General features: G+C 44.4%; 1 protein-coding gene across 2 annotated transcripts in view; it reads right to left on the bottom strand.

Moving 5' to 3' along the window:
- Positions 1–11,814: 11,814 nt before the first annotated feature.
- LOC144123411 (oxytocin receptor-like) overlaps positions 11,815–20,446 on the bottom strand; it is a 67,878-nt gene continuing 59,246 nt past the window's right edge. For both annotated transcript variants that reach the window (XM_077656244.1, XM_077656245.1), the window contains exon 3: positions 11,815–13,535. In XM_077656244.1, the coding sequence (XP_077512370.1) occupies positions 13,143–13,535 (393 nt within the window). In that variant the 3' untranslated portion in view covers positions 11,815–13,142. The remainder of the gene's footprint in view (positions 13,536–20,446) is intronic.

Genomic DNA, 20,446 nt, shown 5'->3' with positions numbered 1-20,446 from the left:
GTACGGTTCATAATAGCAAACAGTGATAGGAAATAGGGACTACAGGCCAAGAAGTGCAAAGGACAGAAGCTGCCCGTTCTGCCACGGAGTCAGTGCCTGTCTGAGTACTTTTAATAATGATAGTAACAATAATTGGTTTTGGGGGAAAGGAAATAGCGTAGTATCTGTCTCATACATCGTCGGACACCTGAACTGCGCCGTAAGGGAAGGGATAAAGGATGGAGTGAAAGAAGAAAGGAAGAAAGAGGTGCCGTAATGAAGGCCAGTACTTTTAGCGCTAAAGCTATATTCCAGATGTACTAACCCCTAGCAAGAATCTTGTCTTGTGCGCTGCCTTGTCCAACCACGAGCAAGAATTTTGTTTTGTCTTATCGAGTTACTCTGATAAGCTCGGGTTAGTTCAGAGGAGCGTCGCGCAGCTGCAGCCAATTGGAGGAAGCTCGGGTAAGTTCGCAGGAACGTCCCGCCGGCTGTAGTCAATGAGAGGCCGGTGGCAGTTACATTAATCATTGGTCGCGAGAGGTTGCTCGGGAAGAACAGCAGTGGTCGCACAATCCCTGCCGGTGGCTGCATGTGATAGAAACACCCACCTTCCAGCGCAGTGGTGCAGCGCTTAGCAGCCGCTGCGCAACCTATGAATGTTAAGCAAATAATGAGCCATTCTGCATATATGGGGATTAACCTAACCAAATCCCTTAAGGCGGAGCTTAGGTGTCCCCTGCTTTCGCACGCGTACTCGGTTTAACTACGCTAAACCCCTGGCAATTTCCCTGCTCTGACGCGCCGTGCACCAAGCTTTTGCCAGCTTAAACCTCTCTTGATCTTGCCAGGATTTCAAGAACACCTGTTTGACTGCGGATGCCTTCTTGATTTTCGAACACAGCGGGAAAAACGCGAAACACGGGATGAAAAACATTGATGGTTTATTTGCGTAATTGGGCCAAATAAGAAATGGTTGAGCTGGCAATCCGGTTTTTCACTTTGGTTCCGCTGCTCGGACCAATTGTAAACGGATAGAAGTTGTTCAGATAGCGATAATTTTTTAAGGCTGATATGTGCACAATCGTTCATTCTTTGGGAGCCCCTGGGAGTCCTCATACTACCTGTGGCGCAGTGGTGCAGCGGTTAAGTGATGCGGCACCGCCCTCCTATGGCAGGTGCTGCCATGGGTGGGGCTTCTGAGACCCAGGTTGCACTTCCAGAGCAACCTCTTGCGACCAGTCATTAATTGAACTGCCATCTGCCATGGAAGGCAGTTTGCCGAACACACGCTGAGCAGGTAGGCAGCCTGCCACAAAACCGGCTTCAGACTAGCGAACAAAGAAATATACAAACAAGCAGACAAACAAACACACAACAGCTAAATGCTGGGAATGGGCACTATAAGTGCTAATTCACTGAAAGAAACAACCGAAACAGCGCTGTCGGCGCTGTGTCAACCGATTTATCGCGTCCCTTGTTTCGCATGATTTTCCTTGCATTAGTCATAAACCAAGTGGCCACGCAGTCTTCGTCATTGCAGCTGATCTTCCTTATGACAATTGATTTCAATGTGCCGCATTCAGAACTATGCTGCTTGAAATGCTCATCCTCTAAAGCAAGCAGCAAAGACACCAAAACGCTGTGTTCACCCCTGCAAAATGTTATATATTTGAAAACTAAGGTTGTCATATTCGCTAACCGGCATCCAAATTTTTGCGCACCAATAATAAAAGGCGCGAATATAACTCTATGTGTTTGTACTGTAATACAACTTTAGTGCTGGTATTCCTTTGCTTCGAAGTAACTTCAGTGTTCGCATAGTGCTTTGTTTCGAAGAAACGCGTTTTCTTTTGCTTCGAACGAACTAAGTACAGCCTAAAGAAACGTTAAAGAAACTCCTGGAATTTTCCCCTTTACCAGGGATAAAGTGTCCGCCTTAACACGACAGGATCAGTCTCTAAATCACGAATTAATAACTCGGATTACTTGTACATTGATTTGATCGCAGAAAATCACTGTTAATAAAAGCGAACGCTGGGAATGACATTTGGGAGTTCATTCGTCCTGGTGTGATGCAGAGAGGCCATCACGGCGCTCTCTTAGGTAGCAGCAGTAACGAAGAAAAATAAAGTGCAGCGGATTGGCCAGACGTCAGAAACTGAGAATACAAAAAATTTCACGGAAACCTGTGACATAGAAAATGCTTAGTCTCATAGCAGCCGCTCTATACTAAACAAAGTGGACTGCGATAAGGCACAAGTAACAACAGACAGTACCACATACAGCTACGCTTGTCTGAAGTCGACTCTCTCATGGCGAGAACAACGAATATATATTTCATCGCCGGCGAACGCACGTGACTGGGGACTTTCCAAACCTACGCCACTGACGTGGCCACATTCCTAGCCGTTCATGGCTCTCTGCATTTTCTCTTCTGTTTTCCTTTTTTTCGCCCACGTGCAGCCAAACACGTTGATTATGCAGGCCATCCTGCTTCCTCTTTTCCGGTTTGTTCTTTTCATGTCTTCTCATATTCTCATCTGAACCCTTCTGCCCCAATCTGCTAATTAGCCTTCGAGGAAGCGATGACGACAGGTTGTAAGTTAGCTCAGTTACTGTGCTGAGGTTGTTTGCACTTGGTACATTGATGTTCGCGTACCGCCTATATCTCACTTGCCCCAGAAAATTGCCGAACTTAATGGGCGATTTTTTCTTTTTTTTTTACTTAGACCACTGGCTAGCCTGTGGTTCTTTCCGCACGTGCGTACGTGTGCGCGTGTGGTGCTGTATCCCATGACGAACGGAGCGGCCTGATCTAATCAGACTAGATTGATGGGGAACCAGATTGTGACTTTCTTTATGTTTTGTAAGCCGTGAGTTGACGGGCCGCTAACGTGATCTCAGCACGCAAGGCACTGCTCGGAAGAAAAAAGGAGAGAAATGCTCTCGCATAAATAATGCTCGAGCACTGGGAAAGCTGTACAGATGAGTGTTATATTCAGGAGTAAATCAATGCAGATTCAGAGAGACATTTCTACCAAGATTTACGTTCCCGCTACGTGTGACATGCGCATAGAAAGCTAGGGGCGTTATGTTAGGTTGCCCACACCACGGACTGCTGGGCATAATGAAGCGGCAGGCTGAGAGAGAAATGACGTGCCTTCGATATCTGACCTGCGCATAAATTCATGAATGTCATGTGCGGAATTGTTACCAGCTCGCTCGTGTCCTGTACTGAGCGGCGCTCTCCTTCGGAAGGAACCGACGAGTGACCAAAACTTTGGAATGAGGTTACTGAAAAGATGAAAAATATCTTACATTATTTATGAATAATTAGGTAGTTCCCAACTAATTTAGAAATCCGTAATAAATAACAACATATTTGATTAATATATTTTCTTAATAATGCATACACCGCAAAAGCATTCAATGATCGGTATAATTCTGCTAAGGAAATTTCTATCATTCAGTAATTTCAACCAAACTCCTAGCAGCTGTAATTAAAAAAGTTAACTCGCAGGTTTCAGCTAATTGCCCAAGTAATCAACTTGTCTACCAAATTTTATGGCATCCGCCAATGCGTTGCTTTCATTGCGAAGAAATCTTTTTCTACCTCAAAAGACATTTTTGAAAGCTACACAGCCTTCCCGCGAATACCCTGTATGGCCTTCATATAATAGGAGAAAACATTTCACTTTAGCAGTCAACCAGGCATTGCACAACAAGAGGATAGAAGAAACGTATGCAAGGGTTCTGTGAAATATTTTGTAGTGGTTGGACAGCGACCATAGTCATTCGCAGGAAAAGTGATAAAATATTGACTATTAAAGGTCATCCGGCAAGGAGACTAGATCTCTCCAATACAATTAACCGCATGCTTTATGAGGTATTCAAGGAACTGAATTGGGAAGGATTTGGGGTAAAAGTTATTGGAGAATATCTTAGTAATATCCCATTTGTTGATGACATCCCCTTAAAGACATTCGCAGGAGACGAGTTGCAAAGCAGGATCGAGAACCTAACTAGATGGCAAAGCAGGGCAATGGATATAAGAATTAATGTGCAGAAAACTAAATTAATGTTCAACCATCTCGGAAGCGAGAGCAGTTTACTATGGGTGGCGAAGCATTGGAAGTGGTGAATGAAGAATTGGAGAAGGCACTTAAGCTCCGCCTGAAGAGTATGTCGTGGTAGCGTAAATGAGTGAATACCCATATATGCGTATCTGGTAACTTTGCATTCATATGTCCCAGGGAGTCCTCATACTACTCCTTGTGAAATGGTGCAGCGGTTAAGCGATGCGCCACTGCCCTGCGATGGCAGCTGCTGCCACCGGCAGGGTTTGTGCGACCCAGTTTGCTCCTCTCCACCAACCTCGCGCGATCAACCATTAATTTAACTGCCATCTGCCTTGGCGGTTACTTTGCTCACAATACGATAGGTACATTGTGATATCTTAGCAAGGTGAGGTGATTTTCTGCGCACTACGGCAGATCCGGGCCTCGACAGCGAAATACTTCGAAGAATAAGAACGGGATGGAGTGAATTTGGCAGCTACTATAAGATAATGACCGGCAGTTTACCAGTATCTCTGAAAAAGAAACTATATAACATCCGTATTTTATCAGTACTCACTTATGTGGCAGAAACGTGGCGGCTAACGAAAAGAGTTGAGCTTAAACTGAGGGCAACGCAGGCGGCTAACGAAAGGAAAATGGCAGCTACAATGTTAAACGACATTGATTATATTGGGACTAAAAAAATGAAAATGGAAAATGTGGCCTAGCCCGCACCACGTTAAGAGACATATATTAGTGGGCGCAGAGAAAAAGAAAGAAATATATTATTGTCCAGCCCGCACCGCCTAAGGTACAACGGGCTTCGTTAAGAGAGAAAAATTATTGTGGGACTGTAAAAAGTATGAAAAATAAAGTGTCTCTGTCCGTGCCACTAAGTATAACGAGACAGGAGGTTCTCGCACGGCTTCCGCACTCACAATTCGATTACGTTCCACGTGACCATCGCGGTAATACAGGACGTACTATGTCCCTCGCTATGGATGAGTGTTGCGCTGATGAACACCCTCAAGGTTAAGTCATGTACACCATAAATGCGCCTCAAAGCAGGGGACTGGTAGCCACTGCCATGCCTCAGTACCATACGCAGAATTTGAGTCATGAGTTCAGATCCCACCTGCCGTGTCTGATTTTATTACGTCTACTTCCTAACTAATTATTTATCAGCCATAAAATAATTATAGTTAACTTCTCATTGATTAACAGCACAGATAAACAAGAAACATTCTCCTATGCTTTCCTTGGTTTCGTAGACTGTTGGCTTCCTTCGTACGGAAGAGAGCAGTGCGTGTAGGGGGACAAACGCAAATTAATGACATTCGTGGAAATCAATGAGAAGAAAGGAGCATGGGCAGGGTATGTAACGCGAAGGCACTATAACCGATGATCGTTACGGGCACTGGAGGCAGGCTAGCAGGGGGTGGCACGAAGTCAGGTGGGCGTATAAAACTAGGAACATTGCGGGGATAACGTGCTCGCAGCTGGCACAGGACAGGGCTGATTGGAGGGATATGGGAGAGGCCTTTCTCTTCCAGAAACGTAGTTATTCTGGTGATGATTATGACAACGTCGAGCGAATCCGCAGGGAAAATCCTGTGCTGTGGCTCTACTGACTACGTACGTGAATACGTAGAATACGTTCTGATGATAGGGGTGAAAGCAGTAGTAGTAGTCCGTCATTCGTGAACAAGACAAAAGAAAAACATGTACGTTTTCCTCATCGTTTCCTGTGATTGAAATAAATACCATCCCTAATGCTTCTAAGACTCTTTTTACTACGTTACTACGCGTGTAAAGTCCTCTCCATTTGGAAGCTCCCTCCGGTGTGTACACCTCTGGGCACCCACCGGTCAAGGAGGAAGAAGAGGAGGAAGAGGAAAGGCGGGAATGTTAACCTGTGGATGAAACCACTTTGCTGCCCTGCACTGGGGTAAATGGATGAGGGGATATAAAGACGATGGAGAAAATGGAGTGATGACATAAAGCAGAAGCCCACCGATCAAAGCATGTATCCCAGCTATGAGCCGCAACTCGGCCACCATAACCCTTTCTCAACTCCACCCTCGAGAAGGCCGTCACGCACCAACCATCACCCTCCACCCGTCGGCGGCACCCTCTGGTGGGTGCACCTCTGGGCACCCACCTCTATATGTGCATCTCCCACCTACGAGCCTCCACTCTCCGTCCCGGTCTAGAAGCTCCACCCACCTGTATCATCCCGAAAACATTTGCTCGCCACCCACCCGCCCTCACTCTCCGGAAGCCTACGCCACAGCGGAAGCGACGGTGAAATCTAATGCAACGACCCTATATAGAGGCGATCACTGCAAATGTGAAATGTATGCAGAATACTCCAATGCAGGTTTGTCACATCGCATCGTATATCACCTGTGCATTGTTTTTCAAACCTGTTATGACTTCTCTCTGTTTTCATTCACTCTTATCGGCTTGACGCACGATTTCAGGTTAGTCTCGCGCTGAATCCCTCATATTTTCCTATTATGTAATTGCTGCGTAAGAGAAAGGTTTCTTGGAATTTCAAGGACGAGAGTGGACATAATGGTGTTTCGAAGTGAGTCTAGACACTCATTTCGTCGCTTAGATGGGAAGATGCGAGTGTCAGCTTACAACAATAAGCCTTAAAGGAGCTCATATTGCGAGCTGCGTTCATTTTGCGCGAGAATTGCGGGTTCTGAGGATTGCAAAGATCCGATTACTCTCGATGCAAGCACGATGACTGCTTCCTTCATCTCGTAGCTAGCTCGCCATCTCCCCCTCAGAGACCCATTTTCGTTCCGATATCACAGAGGCCTAGTCTTCACTGAATGTCGTGAGTGATATTGAGACCAAAGCGCGTTTGTCTACCGTCATTAGCTTTTAGCAGAACAAGAAATACATGCAGCTTGTTTGCAATATAAGCTGCTTTTCTGCGTGAGTAGGAAAATAAACACAGAATAAACATAGCTTGGGGCTTAATCCTAGATAAAGAAGGAGGAGGAGAAGGACTTTAATAGAACAGGAGAGGTCTGCCTGGTTGTCGCATTCCTCGCATTAAATTTACATTATTCGCGTCCTTTTGTTGGGAGAGAATTTGTTTCAGTTCTAATGCGAAGCACAAGGTCAGCAACTAGAAAAATGGGCAGAGCTTTCTGCACTTATAGATAGGGTGGACAGCACTGCTAGAAGGTGCACTAACAGAACACATGACCCTCGTTGCGTTAAACGTATGTGCAAATCATTGGTCATATGCGAGTATTTTTCAGTAACAACTTATCAAACTGAATAGCACTCAAATATTTAATAAACGGTCACTACGTTAGGGCTTTTGCCAACAATTTATTCCCGTCTGGTAGGTGCACAGCAACAGCTTAAACATCGACCTCACCTAACACCTGTCGTACTAGGGTCCAGGCTGTACACAACACAAGACCCGATTATCATATACGACTATCAAGGGGTCAGGTGAAGCCGCTGCTAAGAGGAATGAAGGTTCGATGTCCGGGCGTTAATCGTCTATTGTTACTCTCAAAGAAGGAACTCATTTTTCACGTTGGATATAAATCTGGTACATGCTGTTCTTTTTCGAAGTTTCTTTACTTCCCCTTGACGAGACTGTTCATAAGTACTTGTTCATTTTCTCCGGATCGTATCTACAAATAAAAACCATACGGCGTAATCGAAATGAATGTTAGTGAGAAATCAGTGCTCGAATCACTCTACCCTCTGACATGGGTGTGTAAAGCCTATCCATGGTGGTAAACTGTCATTACGCATTTCGAAACTATGCTAAACGCGTATTCAACGACACTGGTGTTATTTCAAGTGCTTACACTGGCCATGCTGACAATACTGACCAATAATCGTGCAGAAAGTTTCCACAACGCGAAAAACGGTGGTTACTGCCATAAAGAGAGAGAAATAAAGTTGCACTTCTTTCAATATTTTTCATCATCGCTTTCTTTGTTCTGATACCCAGTAAATTTGGAGGCAGCAATTCTATTGTTTTTCTTTTTAAGAAAACAGAGCCAGGCTCTAGGGCTTCTCATCGGATCTCGATCGATATTGACAGTGATCTCTGCCATCGATTCTCGTCACCAATAGACCTGACCCTTGTTCCCCCTCGTCCATTAACATTTGTCGCGAGTCCTCCATACCTTCGAGAAGTATTAGCTTCGGAGTCATTTGGTCTTATCTAGGTTGTCTACCAGTAGGCAGCCCAATACGACTGTCTCTATTTCAGTTCGCTCTTATCCGCGAAGGGCGAAATAATGATCATTACTACAGAAATGGAGTGAATTCCCTGCCTTATTACACTCGTGGTTGCGTACTTAGGTGCTTCACCTGCATAGCTTTCTTGTTTTCTGGTGAGTGCAAAATGTACAGTGTCAAAAGAAGAGTCCGAAAGGTTTGCTTCTGGTCGATGCTGTGAGGCTCGTTATTCGTTGCCACCGTTGATATGTCTTCCAAGGCGAGAGGAACTCTTCTCCTCAACTCTGCGGAAGCTTGCCTAAACGGGCACTCATTTCCCTCACCACAAAGAAGATTCATAATCAGCTGGGATACAACGAATGGAAACCGCACAAAACCAACAAACGCTGTGGCCAAACGAATCAATGCATTTTCTTGGTTTAGAACTTAACAGTCAATCCACTCTCGCCATCCCAAGAACCGTAGCGAAATTCTTAATGCACCATGTTCTCATTTTTTCAATCATCCTGTATTCAAGCCAAGGCTTACCTCGCGCCGTACTAGTGGGGTAAGCGCCCACCGTTTTTATGTTAGTGCGTGTGGTGATGACTGTCCAGGGCGAAGCTCACTTTTACTGTTAAAGGGCAACTGCATATGTTTTAGAAATCGACGAACTTAAAGGGGTCGAATGTGCGAAACTTCCAGGTAACGCATGCGAAGTCCTTTTGGGCTAGCATTTGAAATTTTGGCGTAATCATCGACAAAAATCGTGATGGCCTTCAAGTTTCTCCGCAGCTTACGGTGCCACGTGGGGGAGGGGGGGGGGGGACATGATGACGTCATCGAGAGTACCTAGAGAGTTCCAATGTCTAAACGCTTGCTTTGGAGGAAAAAAAAACAATGCCACCAAAGTTAAAGCCTGCGTAGAGTTGCTTGACAACATCAAACAAGGCACAACAGGGCGTGGTTGACGACAGCAGGAATATAAAATCTTACTTTCCGTGACGTCACACTAAACTTTCTCGCACTTCTTCACTGCAATGAGGAGAAGCCTAATACTTAATCGTTGATTACGTCATTATTTTAAATGCTAGCACAAAAACGCTTGGCATGCTTTACCTACAGCCAATATAGATTGAATCCTTGAATATAGCGTAATTCTCAAAAAGTAGTGCAGTTTCCCTTTAAGGATGTTAGAACGCATTAACATTCTCAAAAACAAGGCCCGCAGATAGTTTCAGGACCCGATGAAAGCATATCGTTCGTGATGAGAAAAGCGAGCTTCCTTCGGAGCTATATTAAGTTTACTTCCACTGCTAGCCCGAGTCCTAATGCCTACACAGTTAATAATACTATCATTGAAACTCCAGCGTCGGTAAAATACCTCGGTGTAAATTTTAACTCTAATTTATCCTGGAACACTCATATTGAACTGCCAAAGCCTTAAAAAAACTTGGTCTTCTTAAACGCCGACTACACCTAGGCAACCAGGACACAAAACTGAATGCATTCAACATGCTAATCAGGCCTGCGATCGAATACGCGTCAGTGATCTGGAACCCTCATCATACCTATCTTATTAACATGTTGGAATCCATACAAAATAAGGCTGCTCGATTCATCCTTTCCCGTTACTCTAGATACCAAAGTGTAACAGCACTGAAAACATCGCTCCATCTCCCGCCTCTGGTCATGCGCAGAAAATTCAGCCGCTTATCTTTTTTCCACACTCTTTACCACAGCAACACACCATTTGCAAGTTCACATCTTCTCCCGGCACCGCACACATCGGCTCGTGTAGACCATATCAAGAAGACTAAACCCATTTTCGCTCGGACAGAACGATACAAGTACTCACCTTTGGTCCTGGCTATTGAAGAGTGGAATTCGCTTCCGTCTAGCATTGCGAATATCACTGGAACATCATCATTTCAAACAGCTCTTTGATCATACTTAGAAAATTCCAATGTAGAATGATGTGCGTTTCTTTTTTTTTTCATTGTGTGCGTGTCGGCCCAAACGTTCCTCGAAATGTTAGATGCCATCCTTTGTAACTTCTGAAGGTGTAATTTTTGTTATTTTGATTTGTGGGATTTGTTACATGTGCATTTTTCCAAGCACCTGTTCATAGCCACTTTTTCCTATTAACTTGTACCCTACTTCTTAACTTGTTTATTTCTGTGTTCAGCCGTTTATGTTTTGTGTTGTATATTTAAGTTTTCCTTGATGAATCCCCCCCTATGTAATGCCCGCAATGGGCCTTTAGGGTATTGAAATAAATAAAATAAATAAATAAAATAAATATTCCTTGGCCTTGTTTCATTTCTTAACCATTGACCTTGGAGCTAAATTAGAGTTCCCAAGAGTATCAAACCTAATAGAACATTGTGGTCATCTCTGAAACAATGAAAGCCGACCAACTTATAGTTTAAACAGCGCTCATGCAGCATTCTCGTTGTGTTCATCAGACTATCAAAAGAAATTTAATTGACTCTTTCTATAAAACTGCAGGGATGGATTAGAACACGAATTTCTCGTGCGTCGTCACTCGGGTCAGCTGCGGGGCAGAAATAGCTGCCCGGTTCATAGACGCATTCTTAGCAGATAGTCATTCGCAGAAACATGTGCCCAGGGATAGTACCGCAGCGGTGTCCCTGTGATTTGTGGATCCGCCTCGCATGCGGGAGGTGCGGGGTTCGACTCCCTGTGCCGCCGGGTACACACCGGTGATGCAGACCGGTACAAGCTTCCCCTGGCCTTGCGTTCAGCTTATGCAGGGTGAAATGCTTGGAAAATGTGTCTCTGACCCAACCTTGAGTAAAAGAAAATACCTTGCTCCACAGCGTTCTTTGGCCCAGGATTCCCTCGAGCCATAAAAATTCATCATCTTCATCATGTTCTTAGGATTGTTGTTCACACTTGGTGAATGCTAAAATGCGAAATAATGTGCTTTAATATGTGTTCTGGTCTGATTCCAGTTCCGTAGAGCATTGTTTTCTGGCCTAATAATAACGCTTTTAAACGTAACCAGTGACGACTCAGACACGGCTTTCATATTTTCAGTAAAGAGGAGCTATTCTCAGAGAAATATTAGTTTTGGCACTCCTCTGAGCGTATGCAGCTAATGAAGAACTGTTTCAGTATAGACTATAAATGGTCATTGGTTTGTTCGTTTTTTTTTGTACCCTCCAACCCCCTTGTCACCATAATCGTGGTGCAACATTACGGGCAGAATTGTGATTGGCCGGTACTTGCAAGTGATCACTTTACGCACCACGCGACATTCTAAGTAAACTCACCGAGTCAGATTCTTGTTCGCATCTGTTGAAGCACGTGAGTTTGCCGAGAAAGAAGTACTGCACTTTGCTTTCGGAACGCATGATTTATTTTTGGTAAGGTGCGGGGGAAACCACCAGCCCGCTCCAACACCGCTCAGAAACAAAGCGAAAACAAATTTATACGGATTTTTTAACACTTATCTGTCTCTTCGCACTGACAGGCACGGGAAATGCAATGCCGCGATATCAGGTACAGGAATACAGAAACTTACAAAGCTGTCTAAAATATCGAGTCCAACGGGCTCAAAGAAAACTATACCTGTTCACCGAGCCATCTGTAAGCGGTACATCGCAAGGAGGAACAGCAAGTAATTCGAGAGAATAGAAGGACGTTTGTCGCCTCGCAACTTGGAAAGGGTTTTCAAAGTATCCGGGTAGGAACAAGTACAAGGTGAAAATTGCAAACTTAATACACAGAGCAATAAAAATACAGTATTTTCCCGGGAGTCATATACACTGGAACCACCCTTTCACACAACAGTAAACACTGCAAGGTGGCATCCAAAATATCCGTGCGTTTTATCATCACACTGACAACCTCCAAACCGAAGTAACTGCTACCATCAACGTAGTCGGTAAACTATAATCACCACCAAAAAATGAGTTTTGATTTTCGGTGTCTGTGAATATTGCATTTCATCACTGTCTGCATTCAGTATCCATCTGCCAGTAGACATCACCTAATGTAATGGGCTTTTGGAGGGCAGAAGTTGAAGACTTAGCGCCTGTGTCCGTTTTCGATCAAAAGCGACCATTGGCGCTAAGCACAATCAGTACTGGGATGTGATTGCAATAAAATTCTTCCCATGAAAATGTGTAAATGTTGTGACAGCGATGTATCGCCTCAAAGTTCAGGTACAGGGATTCCGAACTGCGGCGAACAGTGCACGAGATAACATCCGAGCTTCCTTTTCTGTCCTGTTGAGTATTCTTTTCCAACGAGCAAGTGTTCGTGTTGTGACCCTTGCTATTCCTGAGGATTGCCTCACTTAAATGTCACGCTCATAAAACATAGAAGTCATCATATATTTCGCGTGAAAGGTAAGGCGTGATCAATTTTGCAGAATCACCAATGATGAGCAAGCTACCTGAGCCATAGCCAAAGAAAACTGAAAAGAAAGAACAGGCTTTTAGGGCAAGGAAATAAGAATAATAGCACTGCATAATTTATTAATGTGCAAGCAATTCTATTCAGATGGCGAATTATAATTTTCACTAAAGCATTAAGGATGCGTAAGATATGTTCTGAATAAGCAGAAGCAGGATCTCGGACACTGATGTAGAGTGTAATGACAGCACAGCTGGCTACGACGGTATAATCTGAACTACATTCCAATTTAAAGGTTTGGCTCAAAGTATCTTTTCCTTACAAATCCTGATAGGCACACTTACAAAACCGTACGTCTGCAATCTCAAATAACACAATAAACAAAACTCTCACTGGTCACTGAATGCACACAGGTTCAGCAGAGAACGACAGTATGTTTTTTTAACAACTACCTTGGACGCATATCTTACGGCGACCACTTCTTCCCAAACACTTCACGTGCACAAACAGTTATAACGACTGTGTCCTCTCCGAACAAGTGGCGGAGTCACAGTTCACCGTCGTAACTGTCCGCGACTGCCTACTCGAGTAGGTCACCGTGAGGCTGGCCATCTGGCGCCTGCCATTGTCCCTGCCTGCTAGCCTTCGGCCCCAGCAGGGCAACCCCTTGAGGAGGGAGCGTAGGAAACTGCGGGAGTCCCGTCGGCGGCTCTTCTCGAAGTAGAGGAAGATGTAGGGGTTGATGGCGCTGTTCGAGGCCGATATGACGCCGAACAGGGCCACCACGTTGGCGTCCAGAATACCAGGCTGCCCTAGGGCCAAGATGACCTCCTGGACCATGTACGGCACGTTGGTCACCAGGAAGGCACCGAACACCACGGCCGTCAGCTTCAGCGTCTTCACCTGCGGGAACAGCATCGAATGCGAAGAGATTAAATAGCCATGTGTTTTGAAAAAAAAAAAAACAGTTCTGTTTGTTGATTCTATTCTCATCAGAGAGTCCGACACTCAAATGCGATTAGTCGTCACTCTTTCTGGCGCACAGATTCTGCCTCTTTCTTCTCCAGTTCCTTGTTCACTATACTCGCGGACAGCTTTTTGTGGCTATGCTGCGGAGGCTACGGCCACACGCCGCCAGCTTAGACACCTCTCTCTCTCCCTCGTGAGAGTGTGATAAGAGCGCGCTTGGGAAAGCCTTGCGTCTCGCCTTCGTAGCTTCCACTCCATGGCCACAAAAAGCTATCCGCGAGTATAGCAATAATAGCCCCTTCATATTCAGAGAGCCACCAGGTTTCCTTTTATGACTTCAAAAGGCGCTCAGAAAATATTCCCGTCGCATTAATCGTTTCTTGAAGTTAATTGCGTGTTAGCCTTAGTGGCTTTGTAGCTTCATCCTATTGTGATTTCATAACTAAAAATAAAACGCATCTTTATTGCCTCGTGTTGGGGGTGTCTACTACAGCCCTGCCCGGCCCGCATTCTAAGGCTGGAACCAGACCAGACCCACGGCTTCAAGCCAGGGCCCGGCCCGAGCCCACTACATTAACACTCTACTCAGATTCTGCCCGACCCGCCAAGCTCCACGTGAGGCCCAGCCCACGCCGGGCCCGTTGCCAGGGAGCGGCAGATCAAGAGGTTAATTTCTCAATGTGTTCAATTAATTTCCTGCTGTAAATATAAAGAAGTGGCTTGCAAAGAGCATAATCGCAATAACACCCGAAGAAATTAGTTTGGTAAATACAAAAAGGAGACAATATGAGGTGGATTCGCCCGCTCAACGTCTTAAACAGTGATCTTGCCGGTGAATAGCCCCGATGTTCTCAGAGTCAAGTGAAAAGGCTTGCGTACACGTGGAATAAACTTCGCACAGCTTCCAGATTTTTTATCAGCCAGTGTTTATAATCGGCAATGTCTGAATATTAAAACGCATTCAGAGCCGCAGCAATGACATTTTATTCTAATGATCACAACTTCAAGAGTTGAATTCATGGCCGCTCTGGCCGCGTTGGCGTTCCTAAAAGATATAGGAATGATATGCTATGAGTATTATGCTCGGCTTAGTTAGGGTGAAAGCCTTGGGAAATGGGTCTTTGACCCCACCTTGAGAAAAAGCAAAAATACCTTGTGACATGGCGCTCATTGGCCATAGCTGCCCTTGCGCCATAAAAATCCATAATCATCATATTTAAAGTAATTCTCGGCTAAAACAGCGCTTCCACCCTGCCTGCGATACACGCTACTGATCAAAGCTGCCGGCAGCATTTGCTTTTGCTTCGGCGCAAACGGCGCAGCTTCCTACACTACAAGAACAACATGCCCGATCGTGTCGCGTTTTTTGCTCTGAGTTCCCTGTTTTGTCCAAACTGGTATACCTTGCGCAGTTGTAGCGTCGACTCACTGTTTGAATGAAACAAATTTAAATCCAGCTCCTCACCCTACCCTCTTCGTTGTTGTTGTAATGTTTTCATTTTCGGCCACATGTGTGGGCCTGACTTTTCACGCAGAGGGCTTGAAGGCCAGAATTTTTTCCGCTTCCGCGTCCACCCTGCACAGCTCCTCTCGATAAGCCAATCAGCAGTGCTAACGAGGGAAGAGAGGGTATACTGTTTACATTGCAGCGTAGAAAGAAGGGAAAATTATAAGCGCTATCCAGGTCAGATTAGAACGAGAGGAAGACGAATATGAAGGTGGAGAAGATAGCCCCAATAGAATACATGAACTTGAGTGAGCAGTCGAGAGCAACACGTTTTTGCCGCAGTTACTCCCCACGTTTCTCATCTGGACTGGCATTTTTTTTTTCCTATGAAAGAGAACCTCCCTGATATTGTCACGTATAGTGGGGACGGCACGCGCTCATGAACAAAGACAGACAGTAAAACTGTTCACTGAGGTGAACACCTGCCAACTAAGAACTTAAAGACCAGCGGCGGCAACAATGGCAGCAAGTGCGTTAAGCGGTCGATGAAGATCAGGTTGACCGCCGCTCTGAGCTGCGCTCAATTTAAAGCTGACGAGACCTTTCCAGATGAGGAGCGGAAGTCACCAACGGCAATGTCGAATAGCGTAGAAGCGGCTGCACTCGGCTCCAATAATACAAGGTAAACCTGATCGCACCTAGTCTTACAACAAGAGTGACAACTCCGCGTGCCGGTGACTTTGCGCACGAACTAATAAATATTCCAAAGCTTTGCAGGAATATCGGCGTATAGTTGAAAGCTTTGCCAGTGACTGTCGCCGATTTCTCCAAAGCATTCAGCCCTGGGGTGAGTAGACAAAATTAGCATTTGTGTAAAGCGGAGACCTCACAAAAAAGTCAAAAACTCAGAAAGTGGACTAAAAAACAGTATGCTCAGTAGTTTTTTTGTGAATCCGATACACACAGATATGCACCATGAAGTAGAAAATCATCGACGTATACACTTGGCAATGAAGGTACAAGGAAATGGGCGAAATAAACTAAGAAACAACTTAACATGACAAAAACGAGATGCTAGGTATGACAGCTTAGTCACGATATGATCAGTATCTAAATTTGCTATTTTATCTCTAAAAGTGCTCTTTTGTGCTTCGCGCGAGGGCAGCACGGCAGTCGAGATCAACTCTGGGGACAGCGTCCATATGATTACATAAAGCATGTTTCTTAACGAAATGTGGTTGTTTTTATTTATTATTTATTTATAATATACTGCAGGCCTTGGCGTGTCCCAAGCAGGAGGTGCATACAAATAATAATAATATAAATTTTACATCGCTTTGCATGTGAATGAGCAGCAATACGCTTGCCCCGAATAGCGCCAACTTGGTACTGACAACGAACACGTAGAGACTGTCCTTCATTTTATTGCTTGTTTTCTTTTTCAACAGGAGTGACCAATTCATGCTGTTTCTTGAACACTTTGCCTTCAGGATTAATGTTATAATGATAACTGAAACATGATTCCCTGCACTTGATAGTGCGCCTACTCTGAATAGCTATAAGCTTCTTTTTTTCTGCACACCGAACTGGCCGACTGGTGTTGGTGTAGCAGATTATGTTTCTGACACAATTTTTTGTGATGAGTTGCCGCTATTTACCTTGATAAGCCCAAATTATGAGGCCCTTTGTTTTCAAAACAGAAACACCCTTTTCTCTGTTGTGTATCACCCTTCATCCACTAATACTAGTATATTTTTATCTTTTGTTGACTCTGTTCTTGATTTTGCCTTGAATAGTAGTTTTAGGCTCCTTTCAAGTGGTTATTTTAACGTTAATCACTTTCTAAGAGTGTTACGTCCAAAGAACTAATGACCAGAATAACGTCATCCGGTTTTCAAAATGTAATTGCGACCCCTACTCGTGTAACTCCGACAATTTCTACAATTTGGGATCTGTTAATCACTAACGGCGATACTACACCCGTCGTTGCAGTTGCACTGTAACCTGCGCATTAGTGACCTTTCTATAATCATCGCATGCTCCACTCGCCGAGTAAAATCACGTCTGTCCGTACTCACGTGTCAAAGGATAAATAAATTCAGCCTGGACTTACTTTGTAATAAGACCCAGAATAACAGCAGTACTGTCGTTCTCAATGAAGGCACGGCCAACGGCGCATACAATACCTTAATGGCTATATTTTTGAAATTTTACAAGTGCGATTTTCTATAAAAAATTTAGCTTAAAGGCGTGCGCGGAAATCTATAGTTCATCCTGAACACAAACATTTAATTCGTCTGTTAATGGCGTATTTTTCAGTACCAGTTATCTGTTAACTACTAACCTTTGGAAAAGTTGGCAATAGGATTACGGCCGAATTGAGGAAAGTTTAAGTGCAGTGTTACCAGCAGATGTTCAGTAACCGTGTCTACGTGTAGACCAGAGCGAACGTGGCAAATTATGCCAAGTTCGCTAAAATTATCCCAAATTATGCCCTAATCCAGCCGATATGCTCGAGCTCTTCGTTGATGCTGAACCGCTTTTCGGATCTCCATTATCCAACTGGTATAACTCCCACTTCGTCACCAGGCCAGAGAAAGACGCGCCGCTGAGTCATGCTTCGTGCTCCCTGCAAGACAATTCCCCAGATACCATTTGCTTTTGAAATCCACAGACTAATCGGAAGAGCGCAACATGTTTGTTTTGCTGAAAAATATTAAAGTGCTCGACAATGACAGTATTTAGATTAGACCTATAAATCATGTCCTCGGTCTTATATGTCCACATTTAGTGCATATTTTCAACCTCCTCCTTGGATCCGGCAGTATTCCAAATAACCTGAAACGTGCAAAAGTTTCTGTAACATATATAAAGGTTGAAACACGAACGAGCGACGCAAACAACTGGCGGCCCATATCTGTAATTCCAATCCTTTCTAAGGGCGCTGAGAAGATAATGCTAACCCGAATCGCCAGCTTCTTTACCAAGCAAATATCTTATCAGAATGTCAGCATGGTTGTCGAAACAGCAGGTCTACAGAGACAGCCCTTCTATTGCTAAAGGAAGTCATAGTTAAAACGTTTAAGCTAATAAACTCACCCTGAGAACTTTTAGACTTTAGTAATTGGCATTTCACTGAATATGTCACGCCACTCTTCTTAACAAATTATACCATTAAAGTGTCCGAGGGCTAACGCATACTCTTCTGCAGTCGTACCTGACCTGCCGTTCCCATTCTGCTGACAGTAATGGATGCCATGCCATTTTCCAACAGATTTAATCCGGCGTCCCACAGAACAGCATTCTTGGGCCGTTCCTTATTATTGTTTTTGTAATTATCTTACGTTCATCGATGATAATGCCATACTTATACTGCATGCAGGTGACTGACCCAACCTTGTTTTTTTTTTAGCTCAGCGAATGAAGTCGATTTGTTTAGAACGGCTAATAGTGCGCTGTGAAAAGTATTGCAATGGTCCCAAGTCAACAGTCTCCTCGCTACATCGTGCCAAAATACATGCGCTTTCGAAAATCATGCAGGCAAAGCAACCATTCCAGTGCACGTAACTAGCCAGAAAAGTCGAATTTTGTCGAGCCACAGCCCCAAGCGTAATCGCGTTTACTAAATTCTAAATCATCATATGGCTATTAATAACGACCGGCTACAAATCTCTAATTGCAGCTAGGCGCCTACCTTTAATAGTTAGCAATTTAATTATTAAAGATTACCTAACCAACTTGCTACTTAAAAGAATTCAACGGTTTTCAGGTGTCCCCCGCAGTGTTAATACTATGCTGAAACAACCATATTTCTGCCTCCAAAAAAGATCTATTTTTGAGAATTACTTAAAGCTTTCCCTGAAACACCTGGTATTTACTGTCTGTTTTACCACTTGGACTTTGCAACACACATGCCTCTAAAAATGGATGATTGCACACCGATCAATTTATCTTATGCAGTCATTAACCTATACACTGCCAATTCTACTAAATAACCTGAATTTTTTCGATCTTTGCCATGTTACAATAACACGTAGAGTTTTGCTCTCAATGTTTTTAGAGTGACCTGTGTTGCTCTGTTATCATGCAATGGCACCGCGTGTAATGAACTAGAAAATGTGAGTTTTCTGTCATTCGTGTTTCCAATCATGTATTTTGCTGTATTTTTGTATGTATAGGGACAGTAATTTTTTGTATATTGCACTCATCGATTTAATACCTTTGCCTCATCTCTTCTTTTTGTAATCATCCCATAAAAAGGACTCCATTCACTGGTTAGTAGCAGGTGCTTGTCAGAAAATTCAGTATTGCTGTCACTGCTCCCAGTCGTTGACTCCCTTACCTCGTCAAGCATTCTTACAGCTGTTTCTCACGAAGTCCGTCAGCGCTGTGAAATGCTCAAAATAAGGATGAACTGAAGTCATTCCAAGCCCCGCACATTCTTACAACACCTATAAGCTCCATAATTCAACCAGATATCAGTGAGAGAATTCTCACAGGCGAAGGAATTATGACGGAAGGCAAGCACAGGGTGCAAGTATACCACGTGCGATGTTTGTCGCGACTATCTGCCTTAGCGTAACCAAAAGTTAGGTAATCAACATTTTTCATTGTGCCGTGAGAAAGCTTCGTCTGCTTGGCGGCTGGCAACCGTGACTACGTGCTTTGCCAATGAACTGGGCTACGTTGCAAGCTTAAAAGTCATTTTCTTTCGATAGCTGAAGAGTGCTGACTCTTCAGAGCAAAATGAACTCCTCAGCACATCGTTGGCGCTCAGAATTCGTAACACAGAAGCGGGTATAACACGAGATTTCTGCGGAAGAAGGAACACTAAGCTGGAAGGTATTACATGTTCGCAAACATCTCCCTCGTCCTCCTCCAGAGGCAAAAAGAACCGGCGGTGAATACTGTGCACGTAACGCCCCGCACCCCGCCCCCACCCCTTCCAGTCCCTATACCCCATGAAAGCGCACACTGCATCTTCCCTACCCAGGCTCTCTGCAAGCCCCGACTTGAATGGCACGATCGCACAATCATTCTCAATCCCCTGGTCTCACTCTTTACATCTCCACCCCAGGCAACCGGAATATCATGCATTCTCACTATTAGGTTAAGGCTGGATAAACTCCCAAGTGCACCTTTTTCTGGCAAATAACAAGAAATAACAGTTTCTCCTTAACTCGGAATCGTTCTATCTTTCGACACGAGCCGTTCTATTCTTCCATCACACGTTGCATCTATCGATCTCTTTTGTTTATTGACCGCCAGCCAATCAGCGCAGCTAACAAGGAAGGAGAGCCAGCAGCGGTTCCCAAACGGGACTAGCATTCGGAGGATCCTGCGCTATCTTCGATCGTACGTAAAGTTTACCGGGACTGAAGCATTGATTCCCGGCGCT

The sequence above is a fragment of the Amblyomma americanum genome, chromosome 3 (assembly GCF_052857255.1).
Source record: "Amblyomma americanum isolate KBUSLIRL-KWMA chromosome 3, ASM5285725v1, whole genome shotgun sequence".
Taxonomy (NCBI): domain Eukaryota; kingdom Metazoa; phylum Arthropoda; class Arachnida; order Ixodida; family Ixodidae; genus Amblyomma; species Amblyomma americanum.
The sequence above is the reverse complement of the archived record's forward strand: the minus strand, read 5'-3'. Positions and strand labels throughout refer to the sequence as shown.